The sequence below is a fragment of the Scatophagus argus genome, chromosome 3 (assembly GCF_020382885.2).
Source record: "Scatophagus argus isolate fScaArg1 chromosome 3, fScaArg1.pri, whole genome shotgun sequence".
NCBI lineage: Eukaryota > Metazoa > Chordata > Actinopteri > Scatophagidae > Scatophagus > Scatophagus argus.
Window position 1 is genome coordinate 16,722,343 of NC_058495.1, and position 24,683 is coordinate 16,747,025.

The 24,683-nt window shown below is 38.9% G+C and overlaps 1 protein-coding gene across 1 annotated transcript; it reads left to right on the forward strand.

The window, feature by feature from the left end:
* Positions 1–1,690: 1,690 nt before the first annotated feature.
* On the forward strand, positions 1,691–11,705 carry LOC124056615 (adenosine receptor A1-like). Its single transcript, XM_046384234.1, has 3 exons — positions 1,691–2,626; positions 5,950–6,244; positions 6,401–11,705. Exons 1-3 carry the CDS (start codon positions 2,286–2,288, stop codon positions 6,782–6,784), a joined length of 1,020 nt encoding a protein of 339 aa, XP_046240190.1. The 5' UTR covers positions 1,691–2,285; the 3' UTR covers positions 6,785–11,705.
* The last annotated feature ends 12,978 nt before the right edge of the window (positions 11,706–24,683 follow it).

The window sequence follows — 24,683 nt, forward strand, 5'->3', positions numbered from 1 at the left end:
AAAACAGATCCCAGATACTGTGTGGCACTCCTATAGACCCATGCTTCTGTGGTAAAGTTTGGACCACTGTGCTACACAGCACCAGCAAGAAGAGTAGGCAGCAGTTAGTGAAGATCAGCTAACCCTACTGAAGGTAAAATCAACAGGAGAGGGGCCTTCCTGTTTGTCACTCCATGCAGCGCTGGTCTACATGCACATCCATGTGTAAAAGAGACTGATTTCCTTGTCAAGAGAAAATAAATATATATCTTTGCTAAAAGAAATTAATTTTCTGTCATTAAATGAGAAGAGATTGCACTGTAAAAGCTGTCATCATCGCAGAAGGTCACCAGGCTGTGTGAATCACATAAAAATCTTCGTCATAAATATGAGGTTGTTCCAGCAAAGATGAGACCTGAGACAAGTCTGTGGGGGCAATGACTGAGCAAAGTAAGCCCTCGTTGTCTTTACATATGTGAGCAGTCATCTTGTTCAGATGTGGGATGTAGGGTATCAGGAGGGATGTGAGCAACAGAGTGTTTATGCTTTTGTATGACCATTGAGGCCAAAGATACAGAGTATGCATCATCATACAGATGTTTTAAGCCAATCTACTGTAATCAATACGCATACCACAGATCCAAACTCCAAACACTGCCTGGAAGACACGTGCACTCGTTCACCAGGAACCGATTGGATCTGGTTCAGCTCAATTTTGAGATGTCGCAAAAAGTCTGTTTTTCAAAAAATGACTCTGATTACAATTAATAAAAAAATATGTAGAAACATTAAACCAATAAACTGCAAATACAACATGAACATTAGTCCAAATAGGATCTTTACTTGCTCCTCATCGCAACATCAAAGAAGTAAAGACAACCTTTGTGTCAACTGTACACTAGTCTTAAGGTCAGTCATAACAATGTGATTTTCACCTGAAACCACCGCACCTCTCAACGAACGAACATTGAGAAAACATTATTGTAGAAAATAAAGCAAAACACATATGCACTTATATGCATTAAAAAGTAATACATGACAGGGACTGACATAACCATACTCAAGGGAAAGACCTTCACTGTAGTCAAGGTGAGGGAAAGAGGCCCCCACACTGATGATGAAGATGCTCCGTTTCTCCAAAGTGTGTCCATTCAAAAACTGCAGTCTTATTGGCAATCAGATGACAGAAATGCAGATGAAGACGCTGCACCCATTGGTGTGAACAGCATTTATATCCTACGTCTATGCAGTCGCATACTTTTAGGCAACTTGTTTGAATCCTCATTTGTATTTATACAGGGTTGTTTGCACACTTGTTATGCAGCTGAGACCTGCTGTTTTTCACTGATACCAAGATGATTTTGTCCAGTATTGTTTTAGGCATGTTGCTGTTTGTCTTCATCCAGCTTTTCTGTGCATCCTTGTCCTTAGTGTTAATGCTTCGTAGGTTTGTACTTTTTACCCACTCATTTTCATCCTATAACTACAGTCATACTGAGGACAAACGTCAGGGATATACAGAAGTTTATAAACTCATTTTGTAAGGCCTGTTATTGCATGAAGTCTAATTATGAAAATATGTGGAAATATAGCAATAGTAATTTGCATTGCTGTGAGTTAGTGTATCTTTGGCAGTAGACATAAAATGCCCTGTCATGTGAATTAATGATATTCTGAGTGTGTCCACTCCCATAGAGGGCGAGCTTTCAGTCACACATATGACTTTGCAGTAAGAAGATAAGGGATTTTTTTTTCTTTGACAATCTGAAATAGCTGGGTGGACGTCATCATATCTAAACTGGGACGAAATGAATTATCTAATGGAAAATAAATATCTGCCTGTCACTAGCCACTACAATGATGCTCAAATAATAAACACATTTTAACTGGCGCGATTATTAAAATGATTAATCGGGAAACAACACAATCTGGGACTAAATCGGTTTATTTGTCCGACCTTTGACTCATGCCAGACGAGCTTTGGGAACCTGCTTGTGACTCATTCAGTAGCCTGGGTCGGTCCTGTGCCTCCGCCAGCAGGACTGCGGGGACCACTTCATTCTCGAAACCACAGCTTGACCGCATGGAGACCAAGTTCTGCGTCTGGCGCGCAGCTCGATGTCCTGGACCGGATCCTAATATAATTCAGAGGAACAGACACTACCTCTACCTCTGTGGGGACATAAAACATGCAAAACCTAAGTCTGGGTGTCTCAGTCGGTGGCCACAAACTCAAACAGGGAACTCCCTCGACGTGTTCGGGCTGTTTTCTCCGCTGAGCGCACACTCCTCCAGCATCCGTGAACATGCCTTCGGGTCTGCCTGCCTCTAAAGCCGTCTACATCGGGATGGAGGTGGTGATCGCTGTGTCCTCGGTCATCGGTAACGTGATGGTGGTCTGGGCTGTGCGTATTAACCGGTCTCTGAGAGACACCACGTTTTGTTTCATCGTCTCCCTGGCCTTGGCTGACATTGCAGTCGGGGCTCTTGTCATCCCTCTCGCCATAACCATCAGCATCGGACTCCAGACGCACTTTTACAGTTGCTTGCTGGTCGCCTGCACAGTGCTCGTCCTGACTCAAAGTTCAATCCTGGCGTTGCTGGCCATCGCCATCGACCGCTATCTGAGAGTCAAAATACCCATGAGGTAGGCCCAAAGGTGAATTCTTCTAGTTTTCAATATCTTGTCTCATTTTCAGAAGCCTTTGGGGGGCTGCTTGGACCAAGGGCACCCACCAAAGTCGACAGTGTCATGCAGGATTTTCCTTTAAGCTCCAATCAGAAATTGCTGTAATGTGCAGTGTAAAGGTGTATCTGATTTTAATTAATTTACAGTAACATGAGGCTACTTCAGTCTGCCTTGACATGACTGTACAGCCCCATTTATACTGGAAATGAGCATTTTAAATTCAGTGAGTGATTTTTATTCCTGTTTTACCTGACTTGAATAGAATTTCAAATTAAATTTAAACTTGTTTAGTCATTGTTTACTCATTTACTCACTTTCTATGTATATTTTTAAGAGAAATATCAGCTAAATTAGTAAGTAATAAGTTTTATTCTCTGTATCTAGTCTGTGTTTGGAAGTTAGAGAGATACATAGAGCTACAGATGTAGGCTCCAAATACACAAATAAAGACGAATAACAGTTTTCTTGGACTGTTTATTCTAGGTGCATATTCAACATTTTAGTGGGATGCTCGAGGTCAAAAGAAAAGTCGCTACCCATCTGACAGTTTTAAGTTGTTGAATTTCACATCTGTGAGGAGGCAAGCTGTTCTGAAGTTGCAGCTCACAGTAACATTCGCTACAAGAAGCATACTTCTTTTTTTAATTCATTACCTGATCTGGTTTGCTCATAACTAACCAGATGATAAACTGGGATTTCTGTTGCATGGTGACGGGAGCATTTCTCCTCTTGCCTTACTTACTAACCGTCATTTTAGTGAAAACTCAAGTTTCCACTTTACATTGCCTCATTTAACAATAAGCCTGATGAGTCTGGCAGAGGATGCATGACTGGTCAATAGGCTCATGGTGGCCGGGTGATGGATTGCATAATTTCTCAAGCTACACACCCATAGAAACATGCACACCACTGTACTTTCTCACTTTGTGACATTTACATAGGTTGCAGTGACACAGAATGTACATAAAAATACATTATGTAGTACTATCTCAGAATTAAAGGCTTAACTGTTGTTTATCACTCTGCTGCAGGGTTTCTCTGCACTTTATATCACACAGTGGTGAACTTGTAGTAACAGTCGAGGGTGATGGACAATGTATATTTGTGTTAATATTCTATTGTGATGATTAGAATCTTTTATAGAAAAAATCAATCATATCCTCAGATAAAATCATATATCCTCCATCAGGATAGGACTGTCATGATATTAGATAACAACTAATCAATTATCATGGCCAAAAAAATCCATGTTGACAATATAGTAAATATTGTCTCTATCGCAATATCTCTGGAATATATTAAAGAAAAAATGCAAATGTACATCTCTACACTCGTAGAGACATGGAAACCGTAAAAAGCTTACAAAAAGAGCAGTTACACTTAATGAATGGTGAAAAAGCAACCAGATGAACTGATAAACCAGCGATCCACAAGGCCTAATGTTTGGCTGGATTATTTTCACAATATTAGCATATGTCTATTATTAACATTAGATCAACATTTAAGTTTTAAATATCACGGTTATTGTCAATACTGGTTTTATCAGGTCATACAGGCATCAACAGCAGAAAAAGTGGCGGGGTGCTTCACAACAAAGAAAACACCCATTTAAGAAGCATATTCTATAGTCACAAATGAAAGAAATTTACTTCTGTCTCTCTGCTGGTGCATTTTGTTAGATACTCCCACCTGGACAGGTTCTGATTGAAAACCCTGGCTCTGAATTTTGCTACATGGTAAATGATAATGTGATCCAGAAACTGAGTCCTCCTTCCTAAACCACCTCTGGGACTCAGACACAGTTCAACAGTCACTGGTTGCTGTTTATAGCGGAGGTGGCATGAAAGCACAGTGCCCTGATAAGGGTGCCGTGTCTGAGATTTGAGAGTGTTCCTAGAACTGCTAGTGTGCTTAGCTGAAGGAATGGATTTTCAGGTGGGGAACAATGACTGAATCTCTGTGTTGTGGAGATAAATGGAGGACAGTTGAACCCATAAAGCAATTTTTGCCAGACAAACAGCTTATCTGTATGCAGACAGACAGACAAGCTTTCCGAGCAGCTGTGTATAGTTATACAAGTTGAGATAAAAGCTGTCGTCACATACGAGAAGACCTATTCCAGACAGAGCCTCCTTAAACATACTTTTTCAGTTCGGTATTCTTTCAATTGTCCTGTGTTGTGTCTGCCTCACACTTGCTGAACTCCTGTGTGTATGTGTATGTGTGTGTGAGAGAGAGAGAGAGAGAGAGAGAGAGAGAGAGAGAGTGCTTTATGAGGCTGGGAGTGAAAAGCTGAGAAAGAACAGCTGAGAGAAAACAAATAGGGAAAAAAGAGAAAAACACGACAGCTGGCACATATCAGTGAGTGTATTTGCATCACCGTCAGTGAGGTTAGCCAGAAACCAGACGTGATAAGAGGAGAGTGCAAGAGAGTGAGAATAAGACAGCGTAGGATGATTAAACACATCTGTCGGCTGATTGACTCAGCATTTATTCTTTAGAAATAAAAGTGAAAGTTTTACTGCCCAGCCTGCCCCTGGAATCTTTCATGTCCATTCGACAATGACTAATTCCTGGAACTGTCCAATAGACTACAGGACCAGTGACATCCTCTGAAGATTCCAAAGAACTGCAGACTGTTGCGTTAGGCAACAACCCCCACAGTTTTCTTCTTCTGAACAGCAAGCATGTCTTAGCATGTGTCTCCCTAGTGATCTACAGAAAGAGGTTTCAGAACATCACCTGCTGATCCACACAGAATTAAAAAAAAAAGAAATTACAGGGAAATTTAGGATATAACTCCGTTCATTACAACAGCCCTGCAAATTACAACCTCAAAGAAGACTTTAGAAACTTTAGCTACATATTGTTTTTAACAGGCAATACTAAGCCAGTTTGTTGAGTCTTTGACTTTTGCTACAATTGCACTGTTTTAGCATCATCCTTTAATTGTCACTTGTAGCAACAGTGGGTGGTGTTCAGATAACTTACATAGACTCACTTTAGGAGTTGACACAACACCACAAGATACAATCGCTACAGCTTAGCTTCACAAATGTAGTATTTATTGTAAATCTTTTGCAGTAATAACTGTATTAAAAACAAGATGTCAAGATGACAATTTTGAATGACACATTCAAAAAATAAAGCATATGAACTGTGGTAAAAGCACTAGCAGGCTGAAATATATTCATTTTCACATATTCATTTTCGCAAAAATAATATTTCTGCTATCCATAGAGGTTTTTCTCAACACTTTATCTTCTCCCTTGTTGCTATAGCTACAAGCGGTTGGTGACCCCTCGGCGAGCTGGCATGGCCGTGTTATTGTGTTGGCTGGTGTCCATCATAGTGGGCCTCATGCCCATGTTGGGCTGGAATAACCTGCAGAGTCTTCGTGACAATGGCTCCCTTATCACTGATGACCTCTTGGTGACCTGTGAGTTTGAGACAGTCATCAGCATGGACTACATGGTCTACTTCAACTTCTTTGGTTGGGTGCTGCCCCCTCTGCTCCTCATGCTGGCCATCTATGTCGAGATTTTTTACATGATCCACAAACAGCTCAACAAGAAGGTGAGTACTTCCTCTGTTTTTGCAGGACAAATCTGGTCACTTCATCTGATATGCAGAAATCAAAAGACAATTATTTTGATATTAAAACTTAATGTAAACTGATTTGATTAAAGCTACATTTATACGCTGATGATCTTCCTTTTTATCTCACTGTAGGTCACAGCTAGCCACACAGACCCCAGCCGTTACTTTGGCAAGGAACTCAAGCTAGCCAAGTCACTTGCCCTTGTTCTCTTCCTCTTTGCTGTCAGTTGGCTTCCTCTTCACATCCTAAACTGCATCACTCTCTTTTGTCCCACCTGTGACAAGCCAGTGTTCCTCGTTTACATTGCCATCATACTCACTCATGGCAACTCAGCAGTCAATCCCATCGTTTATGCCTTCCGCATCAAGAAATTTCGCACAGCGTTCCGGAAAATCTGGAAACAGTATGTGCTTTGTCAGGATCCAGTCGGTCGGCTTCCTCAAAGAGGGAGCCAGAGAGGACAGAGTAATGAGAGGAGGCTGAGGCAGAATGATGATGACGATGATGACTTGTGACCTTTGGAAACTAATTGGATTGCTGTGTTACTGTTAAGTTTCACTCCACTGGTTCACAGAATGGAAAAGACTGGCTTTATTTTCACGCTCAAGGATAATTGTTCAAAGTGGCCTTAATGGCATCGATGGATTTCAGAGGGATTAAAGAGATGAGGGAACTCCATCGTGGAATGACTGACTTCCTCCATCCAACACAATGCAAGAGGATAGGATGACAAGTCAATATGGAGACAGGATAAACATCCTAAATCAGACTTTGGTTAAGAAAACAATGATGATGTCGTATGGGAAATGGGGCTTCTCATCAGTTTCAACACCAACCTGTTGATCTTGAATCAGTAAGTGTTTATCAGCAGCACATAGTAGTGTACGCTATATTGTATTTTTGACCTGAAAATTCATGGCCTTTTCATGTGAATGATCTCAAATAGTTGGTGGATTGTATTGTGTTCTACATTTACATGCTTAGTTCTGAGGCCTTAAGGACAGATAGTGTCAGAGGAAGAGGAGCAAAGGCATTGTGGTATCAGTATGAATCTGAAACAAGTGGCGATTAACAGGACATTTGCCTAACCAGCTTGGAGCTTTGAGATGAAAGAGGAAACAGAATTCATCTGCTGGTTGCCTCAATTAAAAATGTAAAAATGACTCACTTGTAATAGTGCTAATGTGATTTGACTCATGGCCTTTTCAGATGTGCTACACAGTCCGGAGCATGTGAAAGTTTTTTGACACTTGTGAGACCATTTGTCAGGATGCCTGATCCCATTTATTAGTTGTACCTGAAAACAACATCCATACTAAAAGGAAAATTACTTGATGCTACTCATGAAATATTTATGGTCAAAAAACATGGAGCCAACTAGCAACTATGTAACTATAGCTACATCAGTGAGGGCTGTGAATCTAAAGAATGTTGGAGCTCCTTCATCAAACAAGCTTCATTTGATCTGGGTAATCATCATTTTTAAACTATAATGTACCTCTGTATATGTTTCACCAGGCCCTTTCCACTACTTGCAGGTGTTTACCTTTTAACATTCTTTTCTCTTGATTGATTGTAAAAATATAGGTTTACCAATGTAGCATCATCACATCCTCCCTGTCATTTTTGTTGCAGGATTGACATAATCAAGCAATGTTGTCCTTAGAAATGAGTGAGATTTGACATGAAAGATACATGTTGAGATGGACCTGCTGACACTTAAAGTATGTACTGTATTTTACTAATATATATATGTAAATATTAATGGAAGCTGCTGTATAAATTTTACCTCACTGAGCAAACAGCTGTTTATCGCTTACGCGTCCTCTTACAGCTGTAGACTGAGTGAGATTGGGAAATCCACCCTCCAAGCATTAGAGATTTTCTTATGACATAGGCCCAGTTAAATGGAGGAAGGAAACCCAGCAAAAAGTGTGACAGCATATTGTAAGCCCTGATTTATATTCATAATGCATTAGCAGGAGAAAGCATCAAAATCCACACTCTCTTTCTTTCTATGCTTCTCTGTATCAAAGCTAAACCCATCAGTGGTGGGAGGCCATTTTTTTTTGTGTGTACAAAAAAAATCAATCCTCTGTCTCGGCAGAATGCAGGCTCATGTGGGAATAAGTGAGCAGGTTATGAAGGCGATGTGGGGTGGGAGTGGCTGAAAGGATTATTCTCTTTAAGGTGAGAGTGCAGCTGAAGAACTCATCAAGTGTTTACATCTCTGTGGAGGTCATAATCCAAGCCACCCTGATGCTTCTGGGTAACGACTCCTGTAAATGTGACCCTGGTACTGTGTGTTACAGCGTATATAGTATATACACATATATAACATATAACATAACATTTACAATGCTGCTTTTGTATTAATGTTTCCATGTGATTCTTTTCTCATTTTGTGCTCGTGAAATGCTTTTAAAGCCACTGTGTGTAGAATCTAATATTTTACAAGATAGAATGTAAAAATATTATAGCATATTTCAAATTATGACAACAGCATCATGTTTTTTAATTTATTTTTTGTGTATAGAAAAATTGAATCAGTCCATCTATTCTGTGTGTTCCTATGTCGGGTTGGACCAATACATGCATGGGTATGTAAATATTATAATATACATTGTCTAACAAAGTGGGGATTTTTTTTTCTGTTACGACTATTCAGGGGCACCAAACACTGACACATTTAATTCTGCATGTAGTGGCTTTAAGTTTTGATCTGTTTACCTTTGTGATAAGATGATTTGCTGTCCATTATTTGTGCAATATTCTTGGGTGTACATTAACAATATTTAAAGGAAGTCTGTAGTTTAGATAGTTTCCACATGGACACTGCTGGAGGCTCCAAGCAGTATGTACTAATATGGTGAGCTGCTTTGTTTTTATTTTTTTTTGTCAATCTTTAATTGTTAAGGAATTAGTAGGTCAACAGATGGAGTCAGAACACGGAAAGCAGACTCTTAATCCCAGCTGAATGTGTACATTGTAAGAAAGCAGTTGGTGGAAAATACAATTCAGTCAGTCACAATCACAATCAAATACAAGTCAAAGAAAATAAAGTAGCTTTCATCGTGGATACTGACTACAAAAATTTAATGGCTGGCGTTATTAAGCAGAGTGGTATTCAACAGCAGTTCTTTGGAGGGTTTGACAAAAATAGTGCCATTTCTCAAGAAGAGTATATTTTTGCTTTCTTCTTGTCAACAAGTCAAGTTTATTTATATAACCTGAACTCATAGTTTTTATCCAAACATAAGACAAATAAACAGATAAGCCAATGTCCAGTATTCAACACTTTTACATCTGGCTTTATAAATTTGCATCAGTCTACTTCCTTTTTGCTGTTTTTTGCTTTTTATAAAACTGGTGTCTGACTTTCTTCAGTTTTTCAGTTCAGCTTGAGGAAAAATGTGGAGTGAGACTGAAAAGACTTTTTTCCCAGTAGCCATTTTAACTTGTCAGTCCCTGCTGTCTCTAATAACACCATTGATTGCTGAGCTACTTTGCATATCTTACTGGAATCATGGAGTCATTATTAAAATCATTATTTCCACCTGTGATTTTCCAGCAAGTCAAAATGTATACTGTGAAAAAGGAACAAGAATCTCATTCATTTGGTAACAATAAAGACATAAGAGGACTCTAACTGAATGCTAGATGTCTTTGAGGCCCGTTAATCTCCATCCAAGGATTACTACACGGATATAGTATGTATATAGCTTTTGCCATATATTAATGTAACGTTTCAACTTATTTTAAATGAAGCAAGTTGGCTATGGTACTTTTAATCGGAAATTCATGCTGAAAGGCTTGCACAGCTTGTGTTGGAAATATCCACCCTAGAAATAAGACAGAATGCATTCTAGCTCCTTCTGGGGTCAAAGTTAATACTCTTCTTCAGCCTGTAAAGCCTTTAGCTGTGAAGCTGCCTCCCAGCTGCCCAGCCATGTTTCTTAGAGTGTGGAGTTGCTGCAGACTGCCCAACAGCAGCACAGAGGGCCAGGTGTTACTGTGCAAACAACTCAAATTCAGGAGTGGTCGTGAATGTCTGCTTGGACATGTATGCAGTGGCCATATATTATCTCAAAACAAATACATTCATGACAAGCAAATTTATCTAACATCAAATTCATTGTTCTGAGAAGAAAGTATTGGGTATGAGCGTGTTGTGTCAAGAGTCTGAGCAAGAATTTCTCACATATTTATGAGCACCCTTGACTTTCCACTTTCCTCACAGAGGTGAAAATCTACAGTGAGATGCCTTTACTTCCCTGTGTGAACTGCAGCCACAGAGCTGCAGGCTCTGTGATCTCAGAGAAAAACAGGAAAAAAAATGCAAAATGCAAAAAATGCTTGCAAATGTCATCTTAAATTTGATCTGGGCTAATCCAGCTCTTCTTTTTGTTCCTTACAATCACAGTCTGCCCTCTCCCTGTGTATAGTGTATGGCTGGTTTTAAAAACTAAGAGGGCAGCTGACTGTAGTTGCTCAGTGTTGCACTCTGCTGGCTACTGCACAACAACAGCACATGAGGCACTGTGTCTGGAGAAATTTAAATCCTAAATCAAGGATACATGTTAGAAAAAGACACAGATTGATGCAAAGATTTCACATGTAGATTTTATCTTTGAAGACACAAGAATAAGTTCTGCTTTCAACTGACGCTGGTGTTCATACCTGGAAAGGAGATATATGAAGGTTTTAGGTTTTTTACAACAGCATCATGTCTTTGGCTACACGTGAATATACAGTATGTACACTGTAAACAAACAACCTTTGTCAACAGAGACAGGCTTTTCTTGAACAGGAACACAAAACACATTTGTTAGGCATGACTTTTGCTCACATCTCTTTACATTTGCTGCCTTTCTTTTCTTCTGTTAATTTAATGTTTCCACTTTAGCCACCATTCATGAACAATGTTAATATTCCTTTCAATAAAGAGGCAGATACTGGAGTCAATACTTCTCCAAAAACATTCAATAATGCATGTCAGAGGAGTGTGGGAGCTGCATATGCAAAAAATACTGGATACACAAGGGTGGAGGGAATAAATTTGTTTCCTACGAGGGTCAGTGTTTGCTCAGTCACTCAGTGTCAGAGGTCGTTGTCAAGCTCTCTAACAGGTCCAATCAAAAAGTTGATTGGAACTGGATATTTCACAAGGCCAACTGAACTACAAGTGTTTGTAATTTGTTTGCAGAAGTATTCAACCCCATGATGGTTACCGTTGCCGTATATAATCCTGCTCTTGATGGACAGGTCACCCAGTGACTGCGCAGTGGAGCACATATTGACAGTGACAACCTGTTCTTCTCTATAAACATTGGTGATCCTTTGGCGATTCTCTGACCTTTGCACTGGCACCACCAGTAGGTTAATATTTTTGTTTTGAATGAAATGTCTCAATAACTGCTGAATGGATTACCATGACATTTGGTACACACATTCATGTCAGGCTGAATTGTAATTATGCCATCATCAGGTCCAGTATTTTGGTTTGTAATAGCTGCGAAATCAGTGACTTTCCCATCATGCTCTGCTGTAGAGTGCGACTGCATTTAAGGCCAATTACCATGTACATATGTTAATGTTAGCATCTAGCTCAAAGCACCGTGTTTCTGTACAGAATCATACAGTCTGGCTGCAGACCTTGGTTTGTTTCACTTGTGTGGTCGAAGCAGAAGCAGCTCAAATTTATTGAATTTTATAAGGTTATTACTGTTAGGCAATATGGACCAGGTTTGCCAAATCTTAAATATGAAAAATGTGACAAAAAATCTTCCAATATACAATTAGTTTGCTTGACAAATTCCACCAATTTGGCTGACTGAAAGACTTAAAGGGAAATAGGACAGTATAGTACCATGTGGGACAGCGTCAATCTGTCCTACATGGGCATGTGTGTTCAACGGACTGAGGATGTACAGTAGGTTATGACTGTCCTACATATGTTTTAGCAGGATAAATTCTCTCTTTTGACAGCATGTTATGTTTCTGTTGTGGTGTATTTGTTCACCTCTCTCTGTTAGCTCTGTTAACCAGTTTTCAGCCCAGAAACCTTCCAATCATGTATCACCAGAACTATTTATTACTGAAGATAAGCTCATCTCCACATTTGTAGCATTTTTGTGTGGAAAGTTTGACACACTAGCATTTTGTTAGTTCATAGATTGTTAAAAGTTGTTTGAAATGTTTTTTTTTTATCCATAATTTAATAACACACAACTAATTTTCAAAGTTTCACATTTTTATTGAAATCATTTTAAAAAAATATTTAAAAACGATCCTTCAACAAGCTGGAAATAACAAGAAAGCTGACAATAAAATATCTAAAATAAATCATTTGTTGGTTTTTGTGTTGTTTGATCCCTGCACATACACATCCCAAACAACAAACATGTTGCTTGTCTGGGTTTAAAGATTTCATTTTAATTCAATGTAAACATTGTCTAAAATGTTAGAAAAGTTTAACCCAGACGTATGACTTGCATGTATGACTGTCATGCAATAAAGTCATTAAGCAGACCGAACAAAAACTAGAAGAAGAAAATCAAATAAAGGACAATTAAGACAAATAAAATACCCGTAGATTTTTTGGAAGAAGTAGTGAAAGAAAACACATTAAAGCACCTGAAAATACAGCTTGGCTGAACTCCCAAAATTTCCTTTCCTAATAAATGCTCATAGTTAAGATGCACACGAAAGTGTGAGCAATTTTAACTGTTTCATTATTGTAACTTATTAGAGCAGACACCATAACCACTGGATAAGAGCTTCTCTGAAGGCAAGCAAAAAGACACATCAGAAAAATTAATCAACTTAAATTATTTTTGTGAGAAATACAGAAACTCAATAGAAAAACTGATGATGATGTATGATGGTGATGTAGTGGAGAGTAATGTCACATAACCTACAAGTGCATGGGGTGCAAGTGATTGTGAAACTAAACTATGTCTCTCAATTGCAGCTGCAAATCTATCTAATCAACTTACACAAACAGTCTTAATGCACATGATTACATTTAGAGTGAGACTTGCACTTGCTTCACTAGAACCTGGAGTTAGTGCCAGGCTGTTTAAAACACAAACTTGGTTCTAATGAAGAGGTTTAAAGTACAATCAGATGTCTGTCTCTCATAACAGAACACTGAACAGACAAATTACAGACTCATACTATGGCTCCACAAGGTTGTTGTTGTTCAGGTGCATCATTGTAGAGAGGCTGGTATGGCAAGATTTAGTCACTGATGTTTACTTTTTCCTGGAAGAAACCAAACAAAAAGAAAATCAGAAATTGTCACAGGCCTCACATGTCCCCCGGAATGAAGCTGAACATGTGACTTAAAACATAACTACATTGTAAGCGCACAGATGTACAGTGCAGATGTTGCGTTTTAACTGCAAGTTTCATCTTTATGGGGCCAAACAAATTACATTGTGGAAATGACTAAAAATGTTTTGCTTAAAGTTTTGTGCAGCACCATATCGTGGCATTTGGTTTTACTGTATATTCAAGTAGTAACTGGCTGCAGTATTAATGCAGGATATACACATAATATGTACAAATACAATTCTAAAGTAGCAAAGTATATTCGGGCAAGTTTGGTTTTTAAAATCATAAAATGTGAATAGGATATTCAAACAAAAAAATATAATAAAATCCCTCATTGGTTGGGGTGTGTTGTTCCAGGTACTGAAGTTACAAAGAAGTATGAATCAGCTAATCCAGTTCGACTAATAGATCCATGAGTAAGGTTTATCACCTGACATCCGAATTCACAGTGCCCAATGGTTTTATAACACTACAGAAGAGAAATTTACAGCTCCAGAAAGTCATGATGACATTAATGTTATCTACAGTTGTGACAGTTGTGAGTGTAGAAATACCAAGTCCACTCCACAAAATATTCTAAAAACTGTAACCTTTAATATTGGAACTATAATAAGCTTGTCTGCTATTTCCTGAAAAATCAAGGCGTTAAGTGCCAATCAAATTTGTCCAGTGCCGTTTCATTTACGACAATCAAACCAGCAGGGTAACATCATTTACATGTTATGAATACTGCACTGCATCAGTCATTCAATTTCCAATCTGTCAAAGTGGTTTGAAAAAACAGAAAAGGAAGCACTACTACTATTACTCACTGTATCATGATTTCTTGGAAATGAATGGAGGGTGATGAAAAGAAAAATGAAACTACTGTGACTAATAAAAACCTCCAACAATAATCTCAATAATAAAAAGGTTTTTTTTTTGAAGAAGAAGAAACAACACAAACTGCCTGATTTAAATCTTCCTTGCCACAATGCAATGGTGAATTACGTGACCTTCATTTTTATGTCACAATTTTAAATAACTGATTTCTTTAATACAACATTACATTGTTGTCATAAGTACCTATCAGCCATTATATTGCACTGTCTGTGGTGACACAGTGTGAAAGGTCACTGACTTCATTTAGTGGCTTAGTTGTCCTGTGGCGCAGAACAAAATGAATATATAAACTCAGAATAAGCTAAACTCTCTTTTATCTCTAATACTGTAGATTTCCAGCTGTCCAAATAAAAGGAAAATAACTGATAGAAAGCCTAAGATGCTGTGCTTGGATAAAAATAAAAAATGCAGTATAGTAGTATGTAGTATGTACAGTTTTCCCTATTTAGTAGTATTAGAATGTTGATCAAACCTTTGCCGAAATGATCGCAATTTAGAAGATTAAGAAAAGTCTTCTTACCCATCCACCTTGCTGCTTCACCCATGTGCACACACGCCTGTTGAGGAAGGTAGTCAGGGCGCTCTGGACCGTATTCTTCAGATTTGGGGATGATTTAATGACATAAAGCCCAACGGCCACTGAGGCTCTGATCAGCTGCATCTCTGAAGCCACTTCAGCACTCTCAGAAGCTGGAGTCTGACACAAGGCCTCCACGGCTTGACCAAAAGCTACTTCCATAGCCTAGGGAGAGACGAGAGAGGGGCTCACATATTACAGGACAGGAAATTGAATATAAACATAACACAGCTGTCATCCTGACTACAGCTTTAATTCTCCCCTCAACCTCCTTTTAAAATCTGAAAACAGAAAAACACTTCATGTCTGTTTCCACATGGTTTGTTGCGTACTGGTTTACAATTATTTCAAATACACAGAAGTCAAATTTATCTGAAATATTGCGTGAGGGGCGGCACAGTGGTGGTTAACACTGTTGGAGAGTTTGCATGTTCTCCCTGTGCCAGTGTGTTTTCTACAGATTCGCCAGCTTTCTACGACAATCCTAAAAACATGCACATTAGGTTAATTAGCTGCTCTACACTGCCTCTAGGTGAGAGTGTATGAATGTGTGTAATTGTCTGTCTTTGTGCTTTGGTCCTGACTGGTGGCCAATCCAGGGTGTACCCCGCCTCTCGTCTGTTGTTTGCTGGAACAGTAATTATAATATTAATTGATATTAAACATTTTCTGTGCATGTGTGTGTGTGTGTGTGTACCTCTTGTGCTGCTGCTTTCTTCAGGTCATTCAGTGCAGCTTTAAATGTGGCATCGTCATTGAAGGCATCAGCCACACTTCTTAGTTTATCAGCTATCAAAACTGGGTCAAAAGCATCTGAAATACATAAACAGAGAAGCCTACATCATGTCAAACTGGCAAAGACAGCAGGGTGAAATACCTGTATATACGTAGGTTACGTAGTTTACGTATTACGTATTTCTTTATGCAGAGTCAGCCAAAATAATGTATACACACATCAGGAAAGGAAAAATATATAATATATAAATAAATATTTAATTTGTAGAAGTACGTCTATACATATAGACACCTTTTTCGAAGTTTGATCAAATTACGATAACAGTGTGTACTGCTGTACGATGTTTTCCCAAAAGATGGCATTACCCTTTTTTCCTGATGTGTGTATACATTATTTTGGCCGACTCTGTACTTGTCTACCGCCAGCAGAAATGCTTTTTTTTCTCAGCGCACGTAGTTTGTCAACAACTGGCTACTGAGACATAAAAATATTAACAGTGAATGTGAGGAACAAGGTGCAGTCGCTATCTGCAGCGAGTAAAATGCCACCTATTTCATCGATAAATAACAAATACAGTCGATTTAAAATGAAGGGCGGACGGGCCGGTGACAAAACCTGTGCTACCGCAACATTGTCACCGGAGCAGGCTACGTACTTGAACATGACTTCGAGTGTAACAGTTAACAGCTAAGTATAGCATACAGCTTCCCATATAGTGACGGTGGTTTCGTGAAAATGAAAGTGTCATAATCGTCGTTATACCGACACAGTACAGACTGCATTAACGTTAGACGAAGGGAAAAACCGAACCAACCGTTGCTCTTCGTTGGGCAGTCAGGCTCCACAACACCAATCGCACACTGACGAAAAGAAGCTCCATCATCGGGCTCTAACAGATATCTAATAATTTCATTTGTCTGCCACTCAACGTCTGACTCGGTTGGAGCCATTCTTGCTAATAACGTCAGCGAGAACACGCAGTCGCAAGAGGTTGGCCTTTAACTTCCGGTTTTATTTTCAACTGCCATCAGCGGGAAGTGACTAAAGACATTTACTGTCTACTTTATGCTCCTTTGCACTTTGCATAACTCGAATACATTTCAGAGGGAAACATTGTTATTTTTATCTCTCCAGTGTAGGCCTAGTTACTGAATTCTGGAGACTAAATTTTGACATAGGGCTATAAAATATAAGATGTTTCTAAAATATTATCCACTGTTATAGAAGAACTGTTCAACAGTGTAAAAAGTGGTTTAAAAATGCTCTACCTTCACAAACTTAAACCCAATCATTCTGCTGCTGCTGATGTATGAATAATGAATCTAATACTCCATAGTGGCACAAATACTTTTAACTTTGAGTACATTTTGTTTCCAATACTTCTGCAGTTTTATTTAATATACATTGGTATGTTTTACTTTTCCTTCTAATGAATTTGGCATTACTTTTACAGGCCTGGGTAAAACATCTCGGTACTTGAGATGACATCAATTCTTGGAATACACTGGTCCAAAACTGGCAATGCAAGCCATGATTTCAGCTTAAATCAATTCTAGATTTTTCACTTACAATGTATAAAAGTCCTTGTAATGGTACAGCATGTAGTCATTTATGTTCAGGAGATGAATGATGAGTAGGAAACATTTGGCTAATCATCTCTTTGTTCAGTGGAAATGGACTACATTGAAGTGAGGACATTGAAATCAATACATGGCTTCTTCTAATGTGTTAGTTAAGCTTGAACCTGAGCATTATAGGTCACACCAAATGCCACAAAACTGCTATTTCATAAAAAAAAAAGTCTGAAACAGCCGCTCTTGTGGACAAAGATACAAATGCAGACACCTCTCCAACATTATAAAATACCTTCCATGTCTTGCACCTTTGCTTTACAATTTCACACAAACAAATTGAAGTTCCAATGAAAATACGGCTTTAATTGCTTTTAATGGATGTTAATCTGTTGTGCTCACATAATTTCAACAGTGATTTCTTTTTTCAAGTCTGTTCACTTGTGCCAGATACAGGTGAGGTGAAAAATATTGCACAAAATTGTTTACAGTTTACATCTGTGGGAATACCTTTCACTACATTGTACTGTATGTATTGGAAGAAACTAGACTAGACTAGATAAAAACAAATCTTATATTGTGCTGCAGGATATAGTGGAGGTTCCTTGCCTGACATTTGCTAATCTGTAGCCTGTAGCTGGTTGCTAACTCTCACTAATTATCGTGGGAATGATAGGCATTAGCTCATGTTGGGCTGACATACAATAAGGTTGAATGAGAAACTTTGAAAGTCATACAGAAACAGTAGTTCGCAGGTAGATAGCTACTGGGATGCAGTTAATTGAACCAGACTTCTTTCTCAAAAATATCATTTTTGTTTCTCTCAACAGGAGAGCACCAGTCCATGCTGAGCACTGGTGACATGAATAATTCTCTAAAAGACAGGCTTAAAATGAAAGTGAACTCAAGACTTCAACAACAGACAACTCTGGACAACACCCAGATTTGACTACTAATAACAGGAAGGAAACACACACACACTCTTACACACTAGCAGCCTGTAGTGCATTTTATCTCCAGAAGATGGCAACATTTACTAACTGATGATGCTCTTTGATACGTGCTGCCCCACCCTGGTTAACTCTCTTTCTCTCTCTCTCTCTCTCTCTCTCTCTCTCTCTCTCTCTCTCTCTCTCTCTCACACACACACACACACACAACACCAAATCAATTACATTTTTTCCACAGCATATGTGTCATTCACATTCCTAATCATAACAGGTGCTGCTGGTGTTCACCCACATAGTCTATATGAGAACCTGGTGTGCACATGCATCAGGAGAATTACATACTCAGACAGGCAGCACCATAAGGCCACAGTGACACAAAATGCACACATGCACCAAGAAATTGTTTTCCATTATCAAACTGCCACTCATCTGCAGCCTGAAGCAACCATTCACGTTTGCTTTTGCCTTTGTAAAGTGACCTGCACTGTGGACAAAACGATAACATCTGCTGATCAAAAGTGTCTCTTGCTGCATTTTATAATCCTTATAATCCTTTTCTTTAAAATTCTCTTATAAAACTTTTTGTACCAATAGGAAAGCCAAATGGCATCTGCAGTGTTGTGTCTCAGGGTCTGTCACCTCTCTGCACTCCTTCATTTTGTATATTTTCACACTATAGGCTATTAAAGTTAATCAGGAAGTGTGTTTATTAACCTGTTTCAACCTGCATTCATCTTGTGAAACTCGTGCAACCACCCAAAAACAACCTTTCACACCACTCAGAATCAATTTTATTAAGGCCAAGTTGTGGGTTATGTTACATACCACTTATGGTGTTTAACTGCATACGCACTGACCCCACAGTCTAATCTGTGTTTCATCAGCAATGTGTTGTACAGTGATACATGATGTTAATTGGTTGCTAATTGCTTAATTATCCATGAAGTGCACCTGTGTAGGGACATATGCATTCGTTCCTTTTCTCTGCTCATTTATTTAGGTTTTTTCCTTTAATTTGTTGCCTTTCTCCATATTCAAGATGTAATCTCTTTTGATTCTTCACCCCAGATTGTGCAGAAGTCTTTACACTACCACGGTGGCTGCCCTGTTTGTGAGGCCTGAGAGAGAGGATGAAAACAATGAAAGAGCATGTTTCATCCACATATTGTACTCAGAGGATGAGATGTAAATTGGGCTGCCCAGTCATGAATTTCCATCTCCTCTAGGAAGAATAAAGTCTTGATTAGGAACCGTGCACCAGGATAATCATCAGGGATGCCATAGTCTGTGCTCTCCCACCCAGTGACGGCCAACACACACACACACACACACTCACAAGATTGGGTTCCCATAAGTCACAGATGAAATAAACATTTTTATAGCTCATTTAACTCTCCATAATAGGGTTACCAAATGTTAACTCATGCTTCATTTATTGATACATGAAAATATTCTGTCCAACAGAAGCCATAGGTGTGACATGTCATGTGTGAGATTTACATTACATAAGTGAGGAGATTGCAATGTCCTCAGTTATACTGCTTCATTATTTGGGACATTATAACACCAGCAAGCAGATTTGTTTTAGCCTCTTCAAATGCAAACCTTCAGAGAACAAGAATGAATGTGTTATCATGACAAAAATTACCTCAAATATATATAATAAGTGTTATATGTTGTAACTCGAGCACCATCATGTCACCAGATTCCCCGATGAATTCATGGTGCTTGAGACACATATAACATAACATATATTGAATGAACGAGTTAATGAATGAATGTGATGGATTAATAGTCAAAAAACTAGACTTCAACTGAAAATAAAATTAGATCTGTTTCCTCATTAAGGCAACAAAGTAAATAAAGTGAAAGAAAGTCAAAGGACCGATAAAGCACCCAAAAGATATAACTGTGAAGGCACAATAAAAAAGTACATAAAGTAAAGAGGACAGATTGTTGGATTCCTTCCTCTGATATAATGCTTAATGCTATGATTTAAGGCTTAGACAAGCATGAAATTCAAAACAGGCTTATGGTTAAAAACAGGCAGCCTAGACAAGACAGAATTAACACAGACTAATAAGGGAGAGAGGGATCATGTCTTTCACGTACTCAGTGGAGTAGAATATTAAACTGGAAGTGTCTTTGCTGTGCTAAGAACATGTGACATGACTGTGTGGGACTGGTGGGGTTTGACAGTGGATGGTAGGAGCTCTGCTGCCAGCGGCATCAATTTGTTATCAGGATATGTGGTTGTAGAACCAAAGGAAGTCATTTCTGTGGTTTTTCAATCAGAATCAAAAAGCAAAAGAGCCACAGAAGAAAGGCTTTCAATTGTTTTCAGCTTAGCCTGAATCCTCTTCTCTGGCTCTGTGAAATGAAACACCTGATCAATAGTTGCAGGTGCTGGTACCGGTACAGGTTCTCTGCACATCACTCTGCACTATACCAATCTATTTCAGTGTTGTGCTGGTGAAATTTTATGCTTTTACAAAGCACACGGCCCTGGTCACTTCTAAATTTCCTTTTTAAAAATCCATTATGTCCACTTGATCTGCTGTTATCTAAACCTGCTGAGCCAGTTCAGTTAAATAACTCATTTTGCTGCTGCACTAAATACTTCACTTGCTGTAGCATATATCAAACACACCTCATGCAGTGAGGCGGGTTCTTCAAACTGGCACTCACCTGTCATGTCATGTCCTGTTGCTCAGCTCCTTTGCTAGCTAACACATGCTACAACTGTGGACATTTGAGAAGGAATAAGGGCAACTGTGTTGCTTCCAGCTACTCTTTAGTCAGTTTTAAACTGTTCGGCCTCCATTTAACCCAGAATCTGGATTTTCTCTGTTTGTGCTGTGCGACTATTACATCTATTCTCAAAGGATTTACTGCTAAGATACCTGGAATCACTGCTTCACCACAACAAGGTAAGGTAAGTGAGATTCTTGCTCACGTGCATCTTAAAAGTGGACATGTTGGCTTTGTTCTGTTGGTTTCTGCTTGGCAAAATGAGGTTGTTGACTTCTTCTCTTCCTGTGATGTCTTAGTTGGTTGAAGAGTTTTGCTTGTTTGTGTCAGCTCATGCACTATTTCATATAGGTGCAGTTGTGGTGTTGCATGAGCTTATTTGTCTTTGGAGGAGGTTGTTGTCTTAATTGTATTGCTTTCCTGCTGTTGATGAATCTAATTGTGGGTTAGAAATATTCACATTTGGCTATTGTGAGTTAGCCTGAATTTATTTCCCTTTAGGTTGTTGCCTTTGTTTGTGGTGGCATGTTTTTTTTCTTAGCTCAGTGTGTTTTGGGAGTTTGGTAGAGATTAATATTCACTATTGACTTTAGGGATGTGAACTGCTGTCTTGCACACAGGCCATTTACATAATATGAAATTTCCATGTGATATTGGCTTTACAGGGAACTCAACATGAGATCTTTCACACACAGGACATTTTCTCCACAATTTATAAGCAGCAAGAGACATATTTGACAGATTTATTTTAAACTAACCGGCCACTGTTCCACAGTTTTCACTTATACTGTATCTGATTACACACAAATGAATTCATGAAGGATGAAATCCGTTTAACAAGTTAGGTCAACATAAAACATAATTCTTTTGTCTGTTGCTGAGTCCAACAATTCTCTTTTTTTCACTCTGTTTCAAGTCATACCTTTTGGTTGAGTTTTAAAAGTCTTGCCTTTTCATGTTATGGACATAAGTTGAAGATTATCTGCTGCATATTTGACATGTTCTCTCTTGCTGGATTTAGATTTATTCATCTTTGTTCAGTCTATGTATGTATGTATGTATTCTTGTTAGTTGTTGAGTTGTTTTTTTTTTTTTTTTGGAATTGGCCAAACTATGGCTAATGTCTGAAGCACACATGGTAGATTGCATATAATAGTTGGTTTTCAGCTCTGTATCTGCTGTGGTTTATTTTTTTCACATGCCAATCTCTTACGTGCTTTTGTTGTGGGGAGTGATGAGATCAGGGCCCACACATCAATTGTGGCGATTCTCCATGACAATGTTCATACCCTGAAATATTTCCTCCATAAATACTTATATTTAAATACAGTATCAATAAACACCTTAAAAAGGCATCCCTTTTGGTTGTGGATTCAAAGTGCAAGTGGTGAAGGTATATCTCATTATTGGCCACAGAATGGACTATGATTGACAGCAGGGTTACATCCACATGATAACCTATCCCTGATGGTGAAGATTCACACTCATATTTTTAATTGTGTCTTTTGGTTTGTTGATTCTCTTGAGGAACATTCCATGCATTCCTGATTCTCTTCGCTGCTTGTTTGTTATCGCTCTTACTAATTACCCTCTTCTCGTTCAACTTCTTTTCATCTTGATATACCCCTTAAACTTTAGACCTTCAGATAATTGGTGGAAAGTCAAGAAAATTGACTTAATAACCAATTAGAATAGACAACTATGTGGCTTTTTCTTTAATTTCGACCAGCACTGATTGGTTGGACATTTTCCTCATATTAAGTCTAAAATCGACACAGTTTGTTAAATTATCAACATTTTAGCTCTGCTGTGGACAACATTACATAACTTCTCACTATGTACCACTTCTCTGACTTGGACAAGTTTATGAACATGCTGGTGTGTATCTCTTTAGACTGAAACTTCTTTCTGGCCTTGGTGTTCCAGCTGAATGCCTATAGACACTGTGACCTCTCTGTGTCACCTCGCATGTATTATGTTGTCATGATATGCAGTCCCACATGTTGTTAGTAGCCTGAATAGGAGGGAGCTGGGGGTTTGGGAAACAAAAACTTCTGCCCTTTTTGTCTGGGTTTGGTGCAAATGCCCTTTTCAAATGGCGCATCAAAACATTTTTTCATTATTTGTTGGCTGCATCTGTCACCTAGCTGAAATAGAAGAAATGTCGAAGTGATACTAATTTAGCGAGAACTTATTTTTTTATTATATATATATATGGTCGTCCAAGAGTGGTTGTAAATCTTTCTCATCATGAGCCCAGTTTCAGTCAGAAAGTCACAATTTAAAAATAATCTGAGTCACCATTCTTAAAATAAAGTGTATCTTCCACAACCGTGACGCATTCAGACAAAGGTCACCAGTTAGTCCAGAAACCAACTGATCCATTGTTCTGTCAAGTTGAACACGCAAACCAACTTTTTTTTTTTTTTTTTTTTGGTGTGTTTCAGCATTCCGGGCGGCACAGTGCTAGATACTGCACTGTCGCCTCATAGCAAGAAGGTTTCAGGTTCAAATCCCGGTCTGGGCCCTACTGTATGGAGTTTGCATGTTCTCCCTGTGCATGTGCGGGTTTTCTCCGGGTACTCCAGCTTGCTCCCACAATCCCAGAAACATGCACATTAGGTTAATTGTCTCTTGCCTCTGTCTTTGTGTGTTACCTCTGCGACTGACTGGCGACCAGTTCAGGGTGAACCCTGCCTCTTGCCCGTAGTGAGGCCCCAGCCCCCCCATAACCCTGACGGATAAGCGGTATAGAAAATGGATGGATGTTTCAGCATTCCCTGTGAATTGATATCCAAAACTTACACAAACTATGTTGCTATTGTACTCCAGTACCAAGTCACGTGTGGTTCTTCCACAAGGTCCTCTAAATGTAGGCCATGCCAAACACTCCTTCCAAGGTTGTTCTTCCTTACCAGGTGTCTAAATCACCTCAGCTGGGTTCTCTGGTGAGAGGAGCAGCTGCATGAAGCTTCTGAACTCCTCACTTTATATTGGGCAGGCTGAAACGAGTTCCCCTGCGGAGGAGCCTGACCTCGGATGATTGTGCCTACAGATTCTTTCACTACCCAGAGGCTATAGCCACAGGGACTAAACTTGGAGAGATTGTAGCAGCCTCTGTCAGGAAAAGAGGAGCACAGAGAGTGAGGTCTTGTGGTTGCATTACACTTTCCTTTTCAGGTGGTCTAAGAGAGGCAGGACAGTAGACTGAGAGACATGGAGGAATCATTTCACTAGTGTTCTGACTGTCCAGTAATCATGTGAGGTGCTTCACTACGCTTATCAGACAGCATTCAGTACCAGCTATTGTACTTTACAGATTGAAGATTTTTGCACACAAGTCCTACAAAGAGCTTATAAAATATGATGATGATGTGGTTTAAATGAAACCATTCAACTGAAATGATTGCTCAATTAGTCATTGATAGAAAATGAATTGGTGACTGTTTTGAAAATTATTTTTCATGCAAAAAAGGTTCCATTTTCACAAATGCTATCAGTCAACTATCATTAGCTGCAAGATAGTTAAAAATCAGCATAACTTTGCTTTTATATTAATGATACTCATGCATGAGTAGTCATAACAGTCACAGGGAACACTGAGCACTT